The sequence below is a fragment of the Orbicella faveolata genome, unplaced genomic scaffold, assembly GCF_042242905.1.
Source record: "Orbicella faveolata isolate gen_17 unplaced genomic scaffold, um_ofav_v1 contig_2, whole genome shotgun sequence".
Classification (NCBI taxonomy): domain Eukaryota; kingdom Metazoa; phylum Cnidaria; class Anthozoa; order Scleractinia; family Merulinidae; genus Orbicella; species Orbicella faveolata.
This window is the reverse complement of record NW_028301547.1, coordinates 470,730-492,198: the sequence shown is the minus strand read 5'-3', so window position 1 is coordinate 492,198 and position 21,469 is coordinate 470,730. Positions and strand designations below refer to the sequence as shown.

Here is a 21,469-nt window from a genome sequence, read left to right as displayed (position 1 = left end):
GGATACTCAAATAAATATAAAAATTCTTTCGGGTCGTTTATGAAAGAGTTCAAAAATTCAAAGAGAAACTGAACGACTCATTGTAATCTCTTTCTAGGAACGTATAAAGCCAGTTAACGGAAAGGTCATTGACTTAGCAACCAATGAATTGCTTGCTTATGCTAGTGACTGACATTTGCTGACAGAAATTGCTTCCTCAAAGCAACAAACAGATTTCAAAGTTTCGAGTACACGGTTCGTTGCGTTATAAGCCCAGGGTGAGAAACAAGCCTGGACGTGTTAGCCAATGATGCATTAAAGTCATTAAATAACAAATTTGATTGAAAGCGCTTTAAAACTTTCGCCCAAAAATTTATTGACTGGCTCACTTAAACTAGTACGTTTAAAGTCGCTTGGGATAAACAATAACTAGATAACAGCGTTCACTGTAAAGGAACGAGGAGCGATTATCATATGCATGATGTCATAATCACAGACAATGTAAGTGACCGGGAATTTCGCACATTGCAAATTCTCTATCATATGGCAGAAGCGTTTGGTGAAACTACCGACAGGCACATTCCATCGATGCAGAATACAGCAATAGATTTCCTGACTGAGTACGTGTTTTTCTCGACTGGAAGCAAAGACGGTTATGTGACTGTAAGTACTGCGCCGGTGCCAAAGTGCAACCTGAATTCTTTAAGACACTGCTCTCCGTTAAAAAGCTCAGAGTTTTGCGTGAAACAAATCAGCAGCCCGGAAACATAACAACAACAAAGGACGTGAAAGCAAGATATGACTTCTAGAAGTGAAGTGCTAGCGACACAAGCTAGTCGAAATATATCTGAACAACAAGGAGGAAGCCACATTTGAAGAACTTCTTTACATCCTTAAAAGGACGCTACAAGCAACCGTAGTCCGACAAAAGAAGATACATTACAGTGAAACAAGTTAACACATAATCTTCTGTAACGGAGATAATTTACCATTCGATTGACAGTCGCCATGTTGGCCCATGTTATTATTATTGTTAAGTTGGTCGGTGATGGCGCCATTGTTTCAGTGCGACTGCATTTCGGGACACCAGGTGTACATACCCAGTTATATCAAGGAGAATTGGAAACTGAAAGAAAGGGCTGTATTTCAGCCTTGTAATGCGTAAAGCAAGGTAAGTTTCAAGTTCTCCAACGTTTCTTAGTTGATGTTTATGTTGTCCAGTGTCACTCCGCTCTTAGAGAGAAACAATCTACACTTGGCCTGACTCACAACCCAAAGGTAGGCAGTTACTGCTGCCTTGTTAAGAAAAAATGCGGGTAATCGCTGGAGACTCTGTTATCCTCAATTGACGGTAAACGAGCGTGTTTTTGATTTTCCAATGTAGTGACGGTATTGTAACGTGTCAGTTGTTGGTATAAAAACTGTTAACCAAGATCAGTACGATAATCTGACAAAGAGCCTCGTGCGGATAATTTATCCTGGCTTTCTACTTGGTTTCTATTAAGCAAAAGTGCTGATCGTTGGGCATTAGCGAGACCATGTCTGTAACTTTATTAAACTGTCAAGGCCTTCGTCGTTTTTGATCTGTTTCATGGCTGGTTTTCTTGTATCTTCGCAGGTTTTGTCTCCAGTTAACGAGCTGAACAGAATCAAGAGTCAGGAAAACGGCCTGCAAGTTAGTACAGAGAATCGTTTTATTACTTTGTCGTTTCACAAGTGTTTTTAGTTTTCCCATGTAGTGATGGTCTTCCATCAAGTCTTGTGGGTGTAAACCGGTATAAACACCGGATTCTCAACCATTAAACAAAATCTACAAAGATCTGTAAAGAGCCTCGTTTGGTTAGCCAGTGTTTCGCAGGACGTTGCAAGGTTTATTCGTTCTCACTGGATCCTGCCTGTATTTACCCAAATGTGCTGCGGAGCACTTATATGATACGAAACTGTGTTTAATCTGCTAAGACCTTCGCTTCTAGCTGCTTATCCGTTTCACCATGAGACCGTGATCATAGCCTCTTGCTTACTGAATCCGTTTCACACCCGATTCTATGTTGTAGTACGTATGAACTCATACTTTTTGTCTTAAGACATTTGACGAACATTTTCTACCGAGAGACCTTGAATGATTCTGGTATTTAACAGCTTGAATGTAACTGATTTCACAGCTTTTCTTTCTGTCACTGCGGTCTTTCCTGATTTCTCATAGAAACAACGCAATTTTCTACCCATAACACACCGGCAGAGTACGCGTAGAACAAACTCTCCCCTCTTGAAGCGATTTACCAGTACAAAACTATCATATAACAGAGAGAGTTCAAAGGAATAAACAGTTACTATTGGTGATACGATTTCTAAGCTGAGCACGATTCTATCTCTGTTTGTAAGGAGACTGTCGCAGGAGTTCTGTACATGTTGCATTGCCATTCCTAACAAGATACATGCACGTGTGGGTCAGTTCAATTTCTTGAATGTTCTAACAACTGTTAAATGTTCTTCAACAGAGTTTTGATCTTGAAACGTCTGCTGTTATTCTAAAGTAATTGAATCTTTAGCATGGAAAACCCTCGGGTGAGTTCTACCGTGAGAATATGGCATCCACTATAAATTTAAAGAAGAGTGTCAACAGCACTAACCACGTAAACAGTAAACTTATAGCTTTTAAACTGCATGTAAATACTTTTTTTTTTTAGAAAGAGTGAAAAATTTTTTGATTGCTTTCGAGTCCTGAAGCTCGGTTTAACATCCCAAAAGTTACATTTACTGCACGACTGAAAAATATAGAAATTGCGGGGTTGAGACGAAAGCGAAGGAAAATGCAGACGAAAACACTTGGGGGTGGGGGTCAGTCAGGTGAGAGGAAACACGTGGCTTCTTCACTGCATGCAAGCGCTGATTGGTTCCTTGTGCTATTTGTGTTTTTTGTGCGTGGCTGACGTGATTGATCATTTGCACAAATGGCGTCACCTAGTTGAATAACAATACCTCAGCCTTGTGCTTATGTTTCCAGACAAAGGCTTTTTCTCTCCTGAGTACGAAGGTCAGGTTCTGTAATGTGTGGCTAAAGTATTTAAATTCGGCGCCATTAATGCAATCGATCTATTGCTTCAGTTTACTCAAGGACAGAAATGATCAGATATCAACTGGCTTTGTTGCCAGCACTATTGCTGCCAGCAGCTATTGCACTATTGCTTACTAAACGTAGCTTACGCCAAGTGGTAAAAATTTGCCGAGCAGAGGAGATAAAAAGCGTACATAGAGTCGAATACAATAAGATCTCCATCGTACGTTTCTCTCGACTCCACTCGTAAATTCCAATTTTCTTTTCCAGACACTTACTGAAATCAGGACCCGACAAAGACCCGAGAGAGACCCGAGCAGGATCCGAGCAGTTACTCGTCAACGGTAAGGTTGCTTTGTTGATGTCTTCGATCAAGTTCAAACACCAACAGTTCATTAACGTTAAAGAGTTTTGCATGTGACTATCTTCCAGTTTCAAAGCAGGTCCACAACGAGATCTTGATTCTAGTTAGGCTAACGAAAAGGTGTTACACAACTTAACATAATTATTCCACGAGCGCGCGTTGGATATGAGATGGTAGATAGCCAACCAGGCGTGTAGCATCTCATTCCCAACAAGCACCAGCGGAATAATTGTTTTATTGAAAACGCCCGCAAAATATAGAAAACTAGACTGAAATAAAAATAACCTGGCTCATAACCCATGATGGCTAAGCCGATAAAAACTCTCGAATTGGATTATCCAGTGATCCTTATTTTAATAAATTGTTTTACACAGTCGCTAGTGTTTGTACTAATTAAAATTACAGTGATGTTCTTACGATTCTTGCACATTTCATTAACACAAGATCTTTATTATTTCTACAAAGCAGTTTTTCTGCACTACCACAAAGCTGGTAGCTCATTCCACTGACAAAGCTGGTGAAGGTATAGATTTGTCTCTTAGCGCTTAAGGACAAAACATCCTTGTGGGGCCTTTGCCTCACCTCCCACTCCACGGGAATTTCCTGAAAATGCGGACATTCTACTCCTCGATATAAATCAGAAATCAATAGAGGGTGAAGATGGTTTTGGTCCAAAGTACGCAGAAAAGTCAGTTATAATTAATATGATATCCCCTTCAGAAGCATATTGGTGTGAGTGATTTAAGGTAAATCTTTTCCAGCGTACATAACAAATTTTAAATCTTTCTGTTCTCAATGTAACTTCAGAGGGGTGCAGAGGAAGACAGCAACCAAGACATTGTAAAAGAAAATTTAGGAAACTATTTAACACTATGTTTTGTACCAGAAGCATATCACCTTGAACTAGGTGATATGCTTCTGTTTGTACTCTATGTGTGGGTTAGTGTTATGTATATTCCAGCACTTCACCAGGGATGTGTCAGTCGGTTGTGAATTAAGACAAAGCGGTGGCACATCAGTCTTTTCCAGCCGACACGCCTCTCCTCCTGGTATCTATTAAACAGCGCCTGACGTAAAAAGAATGAAAGATATCTTCTTCATGAGCGAGAACACAAATAACACTCCTGATAAGAGTTGCCATTTAATCTCTTTCAGTGATGTTTATAATTACATACTGATGCAAGTGGACCAGGAGAACAGAGCAATAAGAAACCATATACTTCAACAGGTATGGTAACAAACCAAAACATGACACCCCATAACTAACGAAAAGGTTCTCCGTGCAACATGCAGATGATAAGTTCAATTCTCGGTCAGGATATACTGTATGTAGGCATACAAATCAAAGCCTTTCTGAAATTTCTACCGAGACTGCTTAGAATAAAAAAACCCACTGTATTACGCCTCTGTATACTGGCTATCTGTAATTTTGACATTCGTCTTGCACGTTAATGGTATTTTTACTAACAGATCCTCATATCCACCGTTTCTCTCACGTCCCGCTTGACCATTTCCCGAAAAGTACACAAAATTCCACATAATTACTTTGGCTGTAGCTGTCCTAAATGGAGGTGAATCAAGGAATGCCACACATCCTCTGGTTTTATTTTGCAGCCTGAGGGACCTAGAAATGAAAACAACATAGCAAGAACTTCGACAAACAGGCCAACTGAGCATTATTCATTATAGTATCGATCCACTTTACGGTCAAACCAAGTGAAGCGTACCCCTCAAGATTACATTAATGAATTGATTATTTGAATATTGAACTCGCTAGTCATTTCAAAAATCAATTTTAAATTGATTAAACCCATTAGCTGTATTCTTAGAACGACTAGTGGGTTCAATTTTCCAATAATCAATTCATTGTTGCATTCTTGAAACGCCTAGCGGGTTCAATACTCAAGTACTCAATTCATTAATGTAATCTCGAGGGGTACGCTTCACTTGGTTTGACTGTAAGAATCACTTTAATTATCAGTGTTTGCTTTAATTTCTATGATAATGGTACATATTAAGCTAACTTAAGTGAGATTGTGTGAAAAAAGTTAACTAAAGTTAGCTCATGCACTCACTTTGCCGCATAAGGTATGATATCGAACATCGAAAACATGGAAATAACAAATTAGCCAATGCAACATTAGGCTGATTTAGCAACAGGACGGGAACGTCAGATGACGACTGCAGGGCGCGCGGAATAACCTGGATTCTGTTCTAATTTGATCATATTTGGGTATTTGTACTGCGCGCGCCGTCGTCAAGTGACGTCCCCGTTCTCTTGCTAAGTCAGCCTATTACCTCTCATTGCGAACAGTTATCTTAACACATCAGTGTTGCACCACGCGTGCAGAGCTACGTTTGCAAACTATAATTATATGACTCAGTACATATAGACGGTTTGAAACTCCTATTTCAGTAGAGATAGCAAAGAGTCTTACTACACGTCAAGAGCACGGCGCATCAATTACAATATACTCACTTTGAAACACTGGCACTTAATTATCTTCGAAATAAAGTGCTCCTGAGCAATTATTACGGGAAAAAAAAAACGCTGCAATCTTCTCCACTGCGATAACAAGTCAACATTAACAAAGAAAGCCATGATGATCTTGACGCTGTGGCGGCAGCTGATGATGATACTGACGGTGATAATAATGATAATGATAATAATAATGATAATAATAATGATAATAATAATGATAATGATAATGATAATAATAAAGACGTCATCAACTTAACGATTGGTGTGTCTTGCTTCTGCTTGGTTAAAGTGACTGCATGTTTATTGTGATTGTTTCGAGTACCTTGCACACCATTTGTGACCAACTGGAGAACTCATTAACAAAGGCACAAAAAAAAAACAAAAAACGAAACTGCTTCTTAAGTTAGTAAGAAAAGAGAATTTTTCAAAATTTGCTCATGAAACACACATTAGCTATTTCATCGGCTATTTCCAGGATAACTATTTTGGGCTGAATTATTTAGAAGAACCGCTTCCGTTAGAATGAAATCGAGGCTATGTATCAGAAATATAAAATAATTCATCAGCGTAAGGGAGGATATTGTCATGGTTGCCAAAATGAAGCTCTAAGTTTGAAGGGTGGTCAAAGTTGTTTCTCTACCAATATCAATTCTGACATTTTGGTCTGAAATAGGTTATGGTTTGTGTGTAAAATGGGGTAGACAGGTTTACATGACTCCGGCGGTTCATAACATTTGTACATTTACCGTTTCCTTTTGAATGTTGGTCTCTCAACCTTTCTCCTACCTAATAAAAGTATATAAACATTGCGTTTAGTATTGTTCAGAACTAGGAAACTGATTATAGGTCAGGTAGGCTAAGGGTTTCGGGAAGCGGGCCGCACACGCCCACCCAATGTTTCGGGCCGGCAAAATTACAAAGATAATAATAATAATATTTAATATTTCTAAGGCGCAAATTAACATGTAAATATGATCAAATGCGCCTAACAAACCATATGAGTAATATACATTAAACGATATGCTATGAATAGTGTGATTAATTTAAAACTAATTATTTACAATAATTATGTACATTAGGCTAAGGTAACGAGCTAAAAATTAAACTATTAAAAACAAGGGATCTAGTAAAGATGTATAGAAAACATCAAGAGCTATTCAAACGTTTTTCTAAATAAAAATGTCTTCAGTTTGGACTTAAAATGGTTAAAATTGTCCTCCTCTGTTATTGCACACGGCAATTTGTTCCAAAGTGATGGTGCAGCAGCAGTAAATGCCCTGTCACCAAGTGTTCTCTTCGTTTTCATGTTAGGTGGTACTAATAAAACTTGAAAATTAGAGCGTAGACCATACCGGGAGGGATTTTTAACACGAATAAGATTACAAATATAGTCCGGTGCCTGGCCATGTATGGCCTTAAAAGTAATTATTAAAATCTTATAAACAATTCTGAATCTGACAGGTAACCAATGTAAAGAATATAATACAGGAGTAATGCGACTAAAACGCGGAGTCGAGCAAATTAGCCTAGCAGCTGCGTTTTGCACACATTGTAGCTTATTAATATGAGTGGTCGGTAAACCATGGAGAAGACTGTAGCAGTAATCAGTGCGTCCCATTATGAAGGCATGCACTAGCACCTTGGTAGACTCAACCGTAAGAAACTTCCTAATACGTCTAATGTTATGCAGATGATAAAAAGCAGCTTTACATGTCTTCGTAATGTGTGTCACTAGACTAAGGTTGGTATCAAACCAGGTTCCGAGGTTTCTTGCAACAGCAACAGGGGCAACACTCACATCACCCACCGATAACTTCTCGATGTCCACCTTGCTGAGCTGTTGTCGTGTACCAATTATTAAGAATTCGGTTTTGTCGTCGTTTAGCTTTAACTTGTCAGTAATCATCCACGCTCTGATTGCCTTTATGCAGAGTTCCATTGCTTCGATTGCATCAGATTGACTTGATGTGGTGTCGGGCTTGAAGGACAAGTAGAGTTGCGTGTCATCTGCATACGCATGTGCAACAGGTAGATGATCCTTTATCACCTCAAATAGCTTGCTAGAATAGATCGTAAATAGCAGGGGTCCCAGACATGAGCCTTGAGGAACCCCATGTGGCAGCTTGGAACTCTCAGAGACAGCCGTCTAAAAAGACGCTTTGCGATCGGTCAGAAAGGTAAGATTTAAACCACTTCAGAGCCGTTCCTGTGATACCAAAACTCGACTGTAGACGATGAAGTAAGATTTTATGGTCCACCGTGTCGAAAGCCGCACTGAGATCTAGAAGAACTAGAAGTGTCACGTGCTGGCGGTTCATATTCATTAGTATATCATTCTGGACTTTTAGGAGCGCAGTCTCGGTACTATGACATTTACGATATGCAGACTGGAGTGGAGGATACAGGCCAAGATCCATCATGTGGTTGTACGTCTGGTCGAATACAGCGCGTTCTGTCAATTTTGATAGGAATTGAAGATTACTCACAGGTCAAAGGTTTTTAAACACCGAATCAAGGCCAGCCTTCTTTAGGAGGGGGTTGACAAAAGCTTCCTTCCATTCACCAGGAAAGTAACCTGAGAACAGCGATGAGTTAACTACGCGCCTGATGACGGGGAGGAGCACATCAAGACAACCGACGACCAGTGATGTTGGCATGGGGTCCGTTAGACAAGACTTCTTAGCTGACGTCTGGATTAACGCCCATACATCATTCTCAGTAAGAGGGTGGAAGGCGCTTAAAGATAAACATGTTGGAACGACTTCTACTTCAGGTGGAGTGGGTACTCTATCATCCATTTTGTCGTTTTGTCATGATAGTCAGGAAAAGATAATTCATCCTTTCTGAGAAGGAGTTTCTTGGTAGCTCTAAATAGCCTTCCTTGATCGGCACTGTTTTCATCGATAAAGTTGGTATAAAACGCCCGTCTAGCTTGATTCATGAGATGAGTCACGTGATTTTTCTTAGACTTAAAGATAATCAGGTCTGACAGCGATTTAGTTTTTCTCCATCTTCGCTCAGCTTTCCGACGTATTCGTTTAGCGGCATCTATGTCAGCGTTGTACCAAGGAACCCTCGGCCTAGCCCTCAAGGTCTTTGTTTTTAACGGCGCATGACAATTGGTCATTCTGGACAGAGTTTGTTATAGTTACGTAAAAGCGCATCAACTCCATCCGGGGTGACATTAGTTAACTCATCGGATTGTTCTTGGCACAATCCAGAGGCAGCTAAGTCAGCTTTGAGTGAATCCAGGTCCACTGATTTGAGCCTCCTGTAAGTGACCTTCTTAGTTGTCACAGCTGGTTTATCTTGAAGTAGCTTGCAAAGAAGTGATGCATGGTCTGATATGAAACGATCAGTTTGTGGTGAATCCTGGATGATTTGGTCAGACCATCGGGTGATAATAAGATCTAGTGTGTGTCCATGAACATGAGTTGGCTGGGAGACGTGTGGCCGTAGACCAACAGACTCCAAGAGATCCAACAGTTTGAGAGAGTCAGGATCATCAACAGCATCAATATGGATGTTTAAGTCACCGGTAATCAGTAGCTGTTCCTTAGACAGAAGAATGGATTCAAGATAAGTCGAAAACTCGGTGAAGAAAACATTGGCTGACACTTTATGTTCATCAGAGTATGGCGGACGGTAGATGATAACAACACGGAGATTGTGCGAAGATGATGACGTAACAGTCCACTCAGAGATATTTTGACCTTCAAAAAATTCGCGAAGTGAGTTTTCCTGTTCAGGTACAAGATCACCAATTTCAAACTGCTCTTTCACGGCCTTGAACGCTTTTTCTTCTGTAATCACAGATATCTTATTTCCAACTCAAAGTAGTCTTGATGTTACAATAACGTACATACGCAATCCCAAAACAAATTTGTTTTTAGCTTTGCGTATGGTTACGCGATCAATTTCGCACGAATTGATTCTATCACAAAGCGCATTAGAAACTAACCAATCAGAAATGGATATAGATATCCGTGTAAAACTGCGGGATATCAGAACAAGCTTTTGGGAGCCGTTGCGCAGACAGACTATACCGGCGGTTGAGACTGTCTGCGAAGCAGGCTATGTTTCTATCGAGTTTCAATATAAATCTACTAGCGTTCTACCACGAATGCCGTTCGCTGATTGGCTACGCTGCTAACTATCTATTCTGTTGTAGATAGTGACTGAGTAGCGTAGCAGTGTGCTGACTGGCGGCCGCTTTACGTTTTCGAAGTGTCACCGTGAAAAGGATTTAGATAAAGTTTTGAACGACTAGTAGGTTTATAATAAAACAACTAGATTATTCGCTCTCGATTTCTATGCGTGATATTGCTTAATAGAAACACGATTTTAAACCAATCAGCGCATATATATTCTTTGGGCTATTTTCTAACATTCGGAATAGGAGGAATGTAGAACAAGGCCGAGATTTCAAATTTTCCTGTAAAGACCCAACGCTCCAGTTTAATAAGTTGTTTATCATATGGTTTTTTGCTTTAGTTTTACAGGCCCGGAATCAGCCCGTAGGCATTACGGGAGAATAATGCTCTTGAATTAGCCCATGAGAGCGCGTGTTATTTTAGCTACAAATACAAGCCACATAATATCCGCACAATAGCACAAACCAGAATAGTTTCGACTGCCTCTGTCGCGTGATCCATAGATAATTTGTCTTTAACAGACCTGTGTTTTGTAAAAATGTATATACGAACAGTTACAACGACTACATGTTGAAAAATTCAGAAGGCTTAGCAATACAACCAAAACCGATAGAACTTGGTTTCTCAGAAAGTGATTTCATTGTTAAAACTTTCGTGGAAAAAATTAAACAACAAGAAGCACTAAGTGATTGCCATGGTAACTAAACCTGAGCCAATCGCATAAACAAGAAATTTCAGCATCGTTTGGTCAAGGTCAACTGAACTTTTTCCCCTCTTACTTCAATTCACAACAAACGTCATCACATAAACAACGGAGACAACCGGATCAATATTCTGTTTTCTAGGAAAGAAAAGAACGGAAAAACAGAACATTGAACGTTAAACAGTACTAAGCGATATGAAGGTAAGGTCTGGTTGGAACAAAGCTTTGCTCACCTCGCTTTCTTGCGATTTAGAGCATATCACGAAATATATTATTTTCGTGGAACACCTCCATTGCTGACGTCGCATGTACACTGGGACGCCTTTGCACTACTTTGAATCTATTTCGTTCCGCATCAGAGAAGCCTCATCGGTTCCTGACTACGATTCTCTACCTGAGTCAAATTACGGTCAGTCGTGTTTTCAACTGCGTATACGCTATTAGCAAATTCAAAATTTGGTGGAGACAAAATTTGTCGAGAGTTTTGGCAGAGCCAAACAAATCTTGTCAGCCTAGTGCGTACGGGCCCTGAGAAACGAGGATCATTCAGCACCATATCACAAAGAAATCTTCGCTCCGATGTGAAAAGCAAACTTTACCTTTCCAAGAAATTATCATATTAACAGTACTGCTAGACACAGAATTAATTAGGCAGTTCCTGCCGAAACATGCACAAATCTTTCCTAATAACCTTTTTATGCGTTACACGTTAACATAGCTTTTGGAATTGTGATAATTGCTTAATCTTTATTAGAGAGGGTGGCTCGAAATAGCAAAGCAAGAAAACTTAAGGCCTTCTAAGTAACAAATTACGAGCTAGATAAAAAAAAAAACGCAAAACAAATTCGGAGGCCTAACTATTTATGCATTCAGTTTTCTCAGAATTATGGCTTCCAGGAAAATCTTTTTATGATCGAATAAGCATGTCGATTGACACCTGAAGTCACGTTACAGCAGGTCATACACTGTTCGACCAATCGTTCAAATAAATAAATAACCCATAGCTTGAACTGAATTGGCATTGGTTCTGCGACTTCTTAAGAGTTTTGAGTAACAAATACTGTATCTAGTAGGTTCCAACGAGGCAATTTTGTTCGGAACGTTTAAGCAATCTAAAGCCTTCGTCTACCAAAACTGAGTTTGCTCTTCCTCTTGTTTCAAAGCGGATCTGATGTGGGTACAGTATAAAGTGCTCTACGTCGTAACACTGTAGTTCTCTTAAAACCTTTAAATTTGGATAACGATTCTCATTAAAATGCCATCTGGAGAACAATTTTACACAAAGCAGAGGACTTCGGTTTAGATGGCTCCTCGCGTTTAGAGTTAACACCTTTGAGCGGGATTCGGTGACTCGCTTTCTAAGTTCACTGAGACAAGAGAAAGAAAGGTAACAGTTTTCAGTTTAGTTCATCACAACACGAAGAGCTACAGTGATATCACCCAGACAGATATTTCTATGCTTGGACTCACAAGCCAACCAAACGAAATTTTTTCTTTCAGGGTAGTGTGTCATATCAGGAATTTAGAAGGAACTGAATGTGTTCAACATGAATCTTCTTGGACAATACGACCCACGTGTTGAAATGAACGACACTGTTTTGGATTATTAATCGAAACCCACTGGCAACTCAGTACAACTCGCTTACCAACGAATATAGGGAAAGCGGAACAGCTAGACTCCGGGCAAAAGGACTGATGTATCACCACACTGGCCGTTGTTCACTTAATCCTGCGTCTTCACTCCTAGGCCGGGTGGTTTGAAAGCCGGTTAACGTTAAGCCAGGATTAAACGTTAACTGAAGTATTATTTTTTTCTTGTTTAAAAATGTTTTTCACCTCTTATATTTGGTGTAGTTTGAGATTACTACCGCTCAAAACTGAAGGGCAAACAATATAAACAGAACACCTCACCACAAAAAGTAACAAAACTGAAATCAAATTCTCGCTAATCCTGGGTTAGCTAAAGCAGGCTTTGAACATCCCGGCCGTGATTGCTAAGGCATTCAGGTGAAACTGAAGGATACTCTAACACACAAAATGTCACGCACGTCACGAAACTCCTAATTCTCCCACAAGCCAATGAGCACCACATTTGTGGCCAAGTCAACCGACGAAAGACACCACACTGAAGGACCTGACTGACAATATTTACAGAAAGTGAGGTAAGAGTAGGCATAACTATCAGACAACACTGCCATACAGAATAGTTTTCTATTTCAGTCTCACTGATCGCATATTCTCATGGTATGCTTTCTAGAAGCCAGTTAAAATGGCTAATAACCTCCTGAAAGCAAAATTACTCTCTCCAGGTTTCGGCTGTACTATCATTCGCTTTGCTGGCTTTTTCAGGGCATCAGCCTTTGTCTTTTGCCCGATCTTAAAACACCGAAAATATCATGAAATGATTCGATCGTGCTACAGAGAAGTTGTACCTCAGTGGAAGCGTGAAATACAAAGTCCGGGAGAGATCGGACGTAAATTCACCTCCACCATGTCAGGCAATGTTTTCGACTCGGTGGTCTAATCTTACTCATCTCGATCATGGAGATTGCAGTTATCCCTCTAAGGCTATGAATTATTTTCAGCAAGTGAGTACTTCGAATGACAAGTCGAAACATTCGCAAATGTGCAACATCTTGTGATTGTTCATCGAAAGTTTGTATAAAGACCTCAACCCTTTGAATACCAAACTTTCGCCAAAAAATACCGTTTTTAACCTTTTATTTAGCGTCTTGGCAGCCAAAAAACCTTAATGATTTTTCACTGCTTTTTCTCCTCTTTTGGGCGAACTTTTCTACAGATCGCATATTAAACTAGTGTTGGCCAAAGGCATTGCTTTTTGCGATTGAATTGTCCCTTGGCTTAACCAACAAGAAGTTTAAACACGAAATGTAAAACTTCACCTGATGAACTCGTAGAAGCAGTAAAGAGACGTTGTGCTGGCTTGCCTGCATGCCCAGCGAGAGGATACATACATTCGTCGTTGTATAAGTTAGGCAGGACCAACGTGTGGAATTAAAATTTTTCACTAAAAGTACAACAAGTTGATACAACCAACACTAACATTGCCTGTCGTGCACGTATTTTGAAGTTGGCGATTAAACAGATGTTCAACGCATTCTCGTTTATAATGCTCGTACATGGTCTTATTTCACTGATCCTTATTAGATCATTAGAGGCCCCATCCAAACGTAAAGAACTAACGACCTGTATTCCAGTATTATTCAAATATTTGGTGATCTTATAGAATAAGCACTTGAACATATTTATTATGGTAACCTTCGGCGCCTACCCAAAATACGTTAACTTGATTATTGCTATTCATGGATAATTTCTCCAAGTTCAGTGGCTATGAGCCACTGAACTTGGAAACAAAATTATGAAAGGGTGTTATGAGGCATTGCTTATTAAGGAACTACTTGTGATGAGAGGGCAGTCTAGCTTTCGAACAAGCCCATAAAGCCTTTTTCCATTCAGGGGTGTGTCGTGATATTTGCAAAATGAAAAAGTTCAACGTTAAGAAACTGTTTGTTACTCAGGCTTGCCCACACGTTTTACATTACATGTATCTGTACATGTCTTCCTTGTGCTGTAGTAAAAAACGGCAAGATCATTTTGTTTGGTCAAAAGTGAAGTATAGACTGAGCGAAACGCTTGAGCCTGCGATACGCAAATAAAAGATTAACACTTTCACCATCTGGGAACCTATGTACAAGTAGCGCAATGTGATGAGCGCTTGTTCGCAATGCGAGATTTTGGGAGTTCAAATCCCAGAGGTAACTACTGATTATTTTTCCTTTTATTCTTCATTGCTTTTGCTTTTTTTTTGTCAAGAAACCATTTACCGAAAGCAACTGTAAAACGGCCTTAGACGGCCGATGTTCGAACCCCCGGGGGGTGGGACTCCTGGTGCGGTGTACACCATCAATGAACCGCGATTTCAACATCACACCCTAAGGGTCCGCTAATGGAACACGTCTGTACTCAGGTGTCTATAGGGAACGTCTTTAACTAATTTCTGTATTTCGCTACCTTTTAGAGGACCTCGACAATGGCACAGATAGATGTAAATGTAAGTATGTATAATGCACAGTGAATGCATGTTCTGTAATTTAAATGGCATGTACTCGAAGGAATGTTCAAAGTTGTGTTCAGTATTTATGCCTTGTACTCAGTTTACTTTGACACAAACGTTTACTGCTAGCTCTCTCGCGATTTAAGGAGGCACTTAAACTTCTCTTAATAACATAATTAATTTACAAAAAAGGCACCAAATTTCTGTGCTGTTCAATGTTTTTCGTAATATGCTCTCACTTGAACTTATAAAAATGATGAGTGTATTTGCAAACTACTTACAACGAATTTCATTGTCTATTTACTGATTGAAAGTACAGTGTACTCGGCATTGAAACTTAACACAATGTTGTCATTTTTGTGTACGTCAATTCTAAGGAGCTCTTACGCTTATTATAGAGAAAATAACGTTTTTTGGTTACAATGCCAAGGTAAACACTCGAATTGAATTTCTACAGCAAGACTACTAAGATGTATAAACATACGAACACCAAAATTATGATCATACAGGTATCTAAATTTCCGAGTCTCTAAAAAACACAAAAGGAAATGATATTTATTATAACAATTATTATTGAGTCGAGATACCCTTGTTTTTGGGTTAATTTTGTTACATCATTTTCATTGCAGCAACTGGCAAACAATGCTATTGGGTAAGTAAATATCAGTTCTATTGTGTAACCTGCATTTGAACAATTTTCAACGAGCATTATGTTACGAGCTTTTTACCTGTCCCTTTTCACCATTCGAACGCTCACTCAGCTTATTTGCTTAGGACAAAGAATGTCGTGAGCCAAACCATCATACACAAGTGGTATTTGAGTTTAATGGCCATGTAAACAATTGCTGGTGGCACTTTTCATAAATGTTTTCAAAGAATGTACAACTGCCGGATAATAACTGTCAAACCCAAATACAATCGGGTCGTAAATATACACTTATATCACGTAAAAATGTACTTACAATTTATCATTCTGCATTATGTTCCCCTAGGTCGAACAGAGATCTCATTTTTTTTTTTTTTTTTTTTTGACAGAGATCTCATGCCATTGTTGGATACGATGTCTCAGTCTAACATGACAAATCTAGAGGTGAAGATATTTTTGTTGCTTAAAATATATTCTCTAATGGTACCAATGAACAAATTTCTGTGTTTTGACTAGTTCCTTGAGCACCCATTCGTTATACATGACTTGAATTGTAACAGCAGGGGAGCAGGGATAGCACTGTGGTGAGAGCACTCGCCTCCCAGCAATGTGGTCCGGGTTCGATCATGGCCGGTTGCCATATGTGGGTTGAGTTTGTTTTTGGTTGTTGCCTTGCTCCGAGGGTTTTTCTCCAGGTTCTCCAGTTTTCCTCTCTCCACAAAAACCAACATCTCCAAATTCCAATTCGACCAGGATTGAGGACCTGCTTGAAAACCATCTAAGGGTGGTGTGGCTTCCTCTCTAAATTTTGTAATTTATTTACTTATGACTGTAGCACAGTAATGGATGTCCAATTGAGTCAGTCGATTTCTTTCTTGTTTATTGGATACCCATACCTCATGCTTTAATTATGTGCACTTAGACGGGTGGTTCTCATACATTGCTGTTTCTACTACTTTGCTAAACAATATCGGTAATACATCTAGTTAGAAACAGAAGCACCAATCTCCCGACTCAGTACTACCATGCTAACTTAACAGAACCATCCTATGTCCCTCAAAAATTTACTCAAATTATTTCATTGCTGTTGACATTTTTGTTTTTGCGAATACCCAACCCAATAAACAAACTAAAGGCAACAAACAAAATAAGTCACCTATTTACAGTTGTATACATGATTTAAATAGGAGAAAAATAAACCATAGAATCATAGGTGATCTTTTGTTTTTGCTGTTGTTGTTCTTTATCACTTCCGTATGCTTTACTTGTACAAATAATGCTACTAATATCCTGTGTATATCTGCTACCTCCACTAAAAAAAGAGTCTTCTACAATTATTTGCCATAAATTTAAATAGGGTGACAGGCCTAACATGACTCCAGGCATTCCAGATATTTTTTATTTTTTTATTTGCTGTTTGAAATAAATTTCGGTTGTCTGACCTATTTAGCTTCATACTTGTCTTTTCAGGACAATAATGCTGTGTTATTAGAACGAGTTGTTGGTTAAGTCAGCCCTTCAACTGTGGTCCAGCAAATGTTTAGAGATCATAGATCTGCAAGGTTTCTGCTGTTACACTAACCATAATGTAGCATCTAGTACCTATGTAATTTGCCACATGTTTTCCCGCAATGGTAATTATGTCTTAGCTCATTTCTCTTACAAGTTCTGTTTAACGCTCTCTAAACGTGTGCTCTGAGCCGAAAAGGTCTAATAATTGGTGAAGATGTTTATCACTAGAATTCTATACCATTTCTGACTGTTTTAAAAACTGTTCGAAGATGTTCTTGGTGTCTACAGAATTTGGACAAATTGATGAGTGATTGATTACAGGGAGCAAGGATGGCGCAATGGTGAAAGTGCTTGCCTCCCACCAATGTGACCTGAATTCGATTTTGGCCTGGTGCCATATGTCGGTTGAATTTGTTGTTATTCATGCCTTGCTCCGAAGGTTTTTCTGTGGGTTCTCTGGTTTTCCTCCCTCCACAAAAACCAACATTTCCAAATTCCAATGCGACCAGGATAGAGGACCCACATGAAAACCAGCTAAGGCTGATTTATTGTAGCTTCCTCTCTAAATATTGTAATTTATTGACTACTTGATTGATTGACTGATTGATTGATTGATTGATTGATTGACTGATTGATTGATTGATTGATTGACTTATTGATTTATTGCTAAACCAATTAAAACACAGAAAAATGACTTAAGTCATCCTTAAGTCATAACAATTACCAATTAGAGATCTTTCCCTACAGTCTAGGAAAATGTAACAATAATTAGTAACACCATAGACATATATATCATTCTACCCAATGCTTTTAGGGGATGGTGCAGACATAGACAGGCTAATTTTGTATTAGTCAAAGCTATTTATCATCCATTGTTCAAGTTATAAAAGGAAATAGTAGTCACTAGGTTATTACTACAAATTAAAAACATGATAGGGCATGTGAAGGGAAAGGTTTACTGAAACATGATATGAGAACATGCAAATTTACTTGTACATAATTTACTCTTCCATTTTACGTGTATGTCATTTCATAACGCCAAGATAAAAATTTCCATTTGCAAAAGTCTTTTTTTAGGCCTAACCAAACTCTAGAGTGCAGCCAGTCAAGATCCTCTAAGCTTTTAAATTATTAAATTACTGAATGGACAATCTCATTCCACTGGCATTAATATTACAGGTTCTGAATGAACATCATGAAGACGAGATAAGGTGAGCTTTCTTTGTAGTTAGTTGTGGAAGATGTTGACTTCTCTGCAATATCCTTAATAAATTTTCTACTTTGTAAGTACAACACATAACCTTCAATTGTTCCAGCCAAGTGCATGTACCTTACACTCACACTCGCTGATGGTTAACATTTATTTACTTGGTTCCCGTGTCAATTCACATAAAACACAGGTCTCTGCACCGTTCAGGTTTTAATCTATACTCAGAAACATCAATCCATTCATAACTGAGTGCAGTTGCCTTCCATGTCATCTGATGAGTTTCAGAAACTCAATTTCACTCACCAGCTGTCAGGCACACACAAGGAGGTGACTTCAGTTACACAAAAAATCATCAACTGAAGATGGAAAACAGTACAGTGAAACCCTGCTCTGCGGACATCTGCTTAATACGGACACCCACTTATAACAGACAGTTTTCTTTGACCTGACAACTAAAAAGCTCAAATATTTTCTCTTAAATTAGCCCGCTTAATACAGACACCCAGATAATGCAGACACTTTATCATGTCCCTTTGGTGTCCATATTAACAGGGTTCCACTGTACTGTTATCTGTGTGCCCTTGAAGCCATGAATTGAAGTCTACAACCTTTAATTTAACAATAATAATAATTTATGATGTGATGGATATCTGAGATGAAATCCAGACAGGCTACATATTTTAGACTATCCAATGATACAAGTAAAGGTACCTTATCAAGAGAACCAAGTTTCTAATTTTTAAGGCACCTGATGGGTTCTTTTAATTTGTATTATATCAAGCACCATTGTTCAAATCTGGAAGGAGGCGCTGGAAATCCGGCAATTTTTAGAATTGAAGTGGGCCTTATCATCTAATGTGCAGTTGGTGAGTAAACTGCTCATCGAACGGAATTGCTGTGACCCTACAAGTTATTCAGATGTCATTTTGATTTGCAGTTAACTGATAGTCACATGTCCCCAAAACACTGCCTCGTCTTGTTTACTCCCAACTGGTGTTTACAACATGATATGTGACATACCAATTTAAATAATCATGGATGACTAATAATTCACAGACACTGACTGAAACAATAAGCAAATAAAGAAAACAAAGAAATTAAGGAATTTTTCTTCAATTTCATAATGCACTACATCTATGCCATACTTTTTTCTCTGAAAAAGGATATACATTTACTGGTAATAAACAATGCTTTTTTTTTTCTTAACAGGTTCCTAAAGAACTGTAAGCAGTACAAAAAGATATCCTGTTGTTTGGAAATTGATACTTCAAGTTTTATCAATATGATAAAAAGTTGGTTTCTAAAGTATAGCGAAAAGGGATTAATTTGTGTTTTGTAATGAACAGATCAAGAAGAAAGTATCCACTGAGAAACATATAACTTTTATATAAAACAGTCTAGTGCACTCTTATTAACTACTGACTGGCAAAATTGAGACTATTGTTCTCTTATGGAATGGAATGTATACAAATACATATGCATGCACACATGCATATACGTACGCTTTATACAAGAGTAAGAAGTAGCTGTATTTTTCCATCCGTTAGTATATATGTTAGTATATATGAGTTATTTTGCATTTTTGAAAAAGCAACTTTAAAAACAAGTTATATTAAATACTGTAAGTGACATTTCTAACTTCAATGGGGATATCCCATATGTGGATTACTTCAATTTTCAGCTACATGTATTTGTAAGCATGTATGCAATACCTTGAATAGAAATAATAAGCCTTCTCCAAGTAATCAGCGGGCATCCAACCTACCAACATTTTATATCTGAAACACAATTGAAATGACATAATAAGGTTGTAATAGCTGTATTAAATAACAGTTCAGAAGAAACAAAGTATCTTGTTATATTGATGAAAGGATATCCAAAATATGTATCCAATATATACACATCTACACAGAAAGAGTAAGATTATATACGCCTATACAGAAAGAGTAACATTGAAACAATCTGGATACTTATAGCACCACATATATTGTGTCTGTGACAAAAACCATACCGTACCCGATAAAGCAACCCCCCCCCCCCCATGAAGTAACATCAAAAAATTGTGGCCGCTAATAAATCCCAAAAGTAGTGACCCCTCCAAAAATAGTGAGCCCAATCCCCCCCCCCCCCCCCCAAGGAAAATGGTGAGACCAAAGTTGAGTAAATAAATATATTTATTTATCCAATCAAGTAAGTCAGGTGAAACACCTTAACAGCAAGAAGAGGGTTTTTCCAACCTGAGTTGCTTGCCCTGTGCTGGACATGATATCATGTCCAGTAAATGTACAAATGTCACAAACGGTAGGGAGGCGTGGAAGCCTGTCAACTCCATATTACACTAAACTTTTCCCAAATCCAGTGAAAAGAATTTTGAAAACATCCATTTTGTCAGTCACATATTGCAAACGTTTTTGTTCTTCTTTCAGCTGTGTAAAATGAATGAAACCCTTAGGAAATCACTCCTCTTTGAAAGAGATCTCCTAGTGTGGTTGGCAAAACACCTGTCAACTATCAGTGATCTGACCAATTACAGGTTGCACTAGATTCTAGTGCACAGAAGGTGCCTTGGAACAGCAGCATACAACCTTTGTCTACAGGCTCCAACGCCACAACCCCACCCCATTTTCCCCTTGGCCACTACACTCTCAGCCACTACCTTTTTGGCCCTTCCAGCTGGAGCCTGTTCATTGGCCAGGTTGCCAACTCCCATCCCCACCCCTACCCCCAATAAGTCCCCTCTTTGGAGTACCAGTACTGGTTTCATGCAGTAATAACATAACTGACAAATATCAACCCTCCAAGTTGCAACCATTTTAGCCGCCATGGCAACTAGAATTTGGGAGCTGGCAACTAACTTGAAACAAAAGTCGCAAGCCCGGTGACTAAAATCAATAGCTTCAGCAGACCATTATCCGGACTGACAAGAGTTCTCTGAACATAATGAATTCACTCGTAAAAATAAGTTCTTCTCCCATTTTAAACCCACTGAAATTGAGACTAAAATAAAATGAAACGTTTAATTCCAGAGCCTATCATGTAATAAAGAACAACTTTGCAGCACATCTTTGAGTTTCGTATGCAATGAACTTTGTTCCACTTGACTGAACTTTGGCATGTGATAATTTTGCTTTTGAGAAAGAGATATGAACGCAATGTGTACAAATTCTGTATCTTTGGTACATTGATGCCAAGTTTGGTTTTGTGCCATGAAACTGGAAAATGCTCACAAAAAATTGTACAGCGCCTTCGCAGCATTTTTCTGCCGAACATGGCTATTTTTAAATGTGGA

The 21,469-nt window shown here is 38.8% G+C and overlaps 1 protein-coding gene and 2 long non-coding RNA genes across 14 annotated transcripts in view; 2 read left to right on the top strand and 1 right to left on the bottom strand.

Annotated features, from left to right (window-relative positions):
* The first annotated feature begins 284 nt into the window (after positions 1-284).
* LOC110042748 (uncharacterized) lies at positions 285-12,665 on the top strand. Of its 2 annotated transcripts, none has more exons than XR_002295924.2 (6): positions 285-1,150; positions 1,598-1,654; positions 2,478-2,544; positions 3,305-3,378; positions 4,554-4,626; positions 5,013-6,271. It is a non-coding gene; the product is annotated as an uncharacterized LOC110042748 (long non-coding RNA). The 2 variants fall into 2 exon arrangements; XR_016207450.1 differs by lacking the exon at positions 5,013-6,271 and adding an exon at positions 12,238-12,665 and having other exon boundaries at positions 330-1,150.
* LOC110042747 (uncharacterized) overlaps positions 3,728-21,469 on the bottom strand; it is a 29,125-nt gene continuing 11,383 nt past the window's right edge. For 2 of the 6 annotated variants that reach the window (XR_016207446.1, XR_016207447.1), the window contains 3 exons: positions 19,893-19,958; positions 4,944-6,666; positions 3,728-4,465 (listed from right to left, as the gene is read on the bottom strand). This is a non-coding gene — a long non-coding RNA (uncharacterized LOC110042747). Of the gene's footprint in view, positions 4,466-4,943; positions 6,667-15,774; positions 15,897-19,892; positions 19,959-21,469 lie in introns of those variants that run through there. The other 4 variants (XR_016207449.1, XR_016207448.1, XR_016207445.1 and 1 more) reach the window with 4 other exon arrangements.
* On the top strand, positions 9,708-20,028 carry LOC110042824 (uncharacterized). 6 transcript variants are annotated; one of them, XM_089290304.1, is made up of 7 exons: positions 9,708-12,899; positions 14,777-14,809; positions 15,442-15,464; positions 15,848-15,902; positions 18,150-18,181; positions 18,962-19,046; positions 19,390-20,028. In XM_089290304.1, exons 2-7 carry the CDS (start codon positions 14,789-14,791, stop codon positions 19,405-19,407), a joined length of 234 nt encoding a protein of 77 aa, XP_089146430.1. In that variant the 5' UTR covers positions 9,708-12,899; positions 14,777-14,788; the 3' UTR covers positions 19,408-20,028. The 6 variants fall into 6 exon arrangements, with proteins under 6 accessions (XP_089146430.1, XP_089146429.1, XP_089146428.1 ...); XM_089290303.1 differs by lacking the exon at positions 18,962-19,046; XM_089290302.1 differs by lacking the exon at positions 19,390-20,028 and having other exon boundaries at positions 18,962-19,121.

Bases quoted from the DNA above. Each gene is read 5' to 3' on its own strand.
- LOC110042824 (XM_089290299.1), top strand. From the start codon at position 15,361: ATGATATTTATTATAACAATTATTATTGAGTCGAGATACCCTTGTTTT. The intron at 15,465-15,847 runs GTAAGTAAATAT...TTTTTTTGACAG, and splicing joins CTGGCAAACAATGCTATTGG to AGATCTCATGCCATTGTTGG. The intron at 18,182-18,961 runs GTGAGCTTTCTT...TATTATATCAAG, and splicing joins CATCATGAAGACGAGATAAG to CACCATTGTTCAAATCTGGA.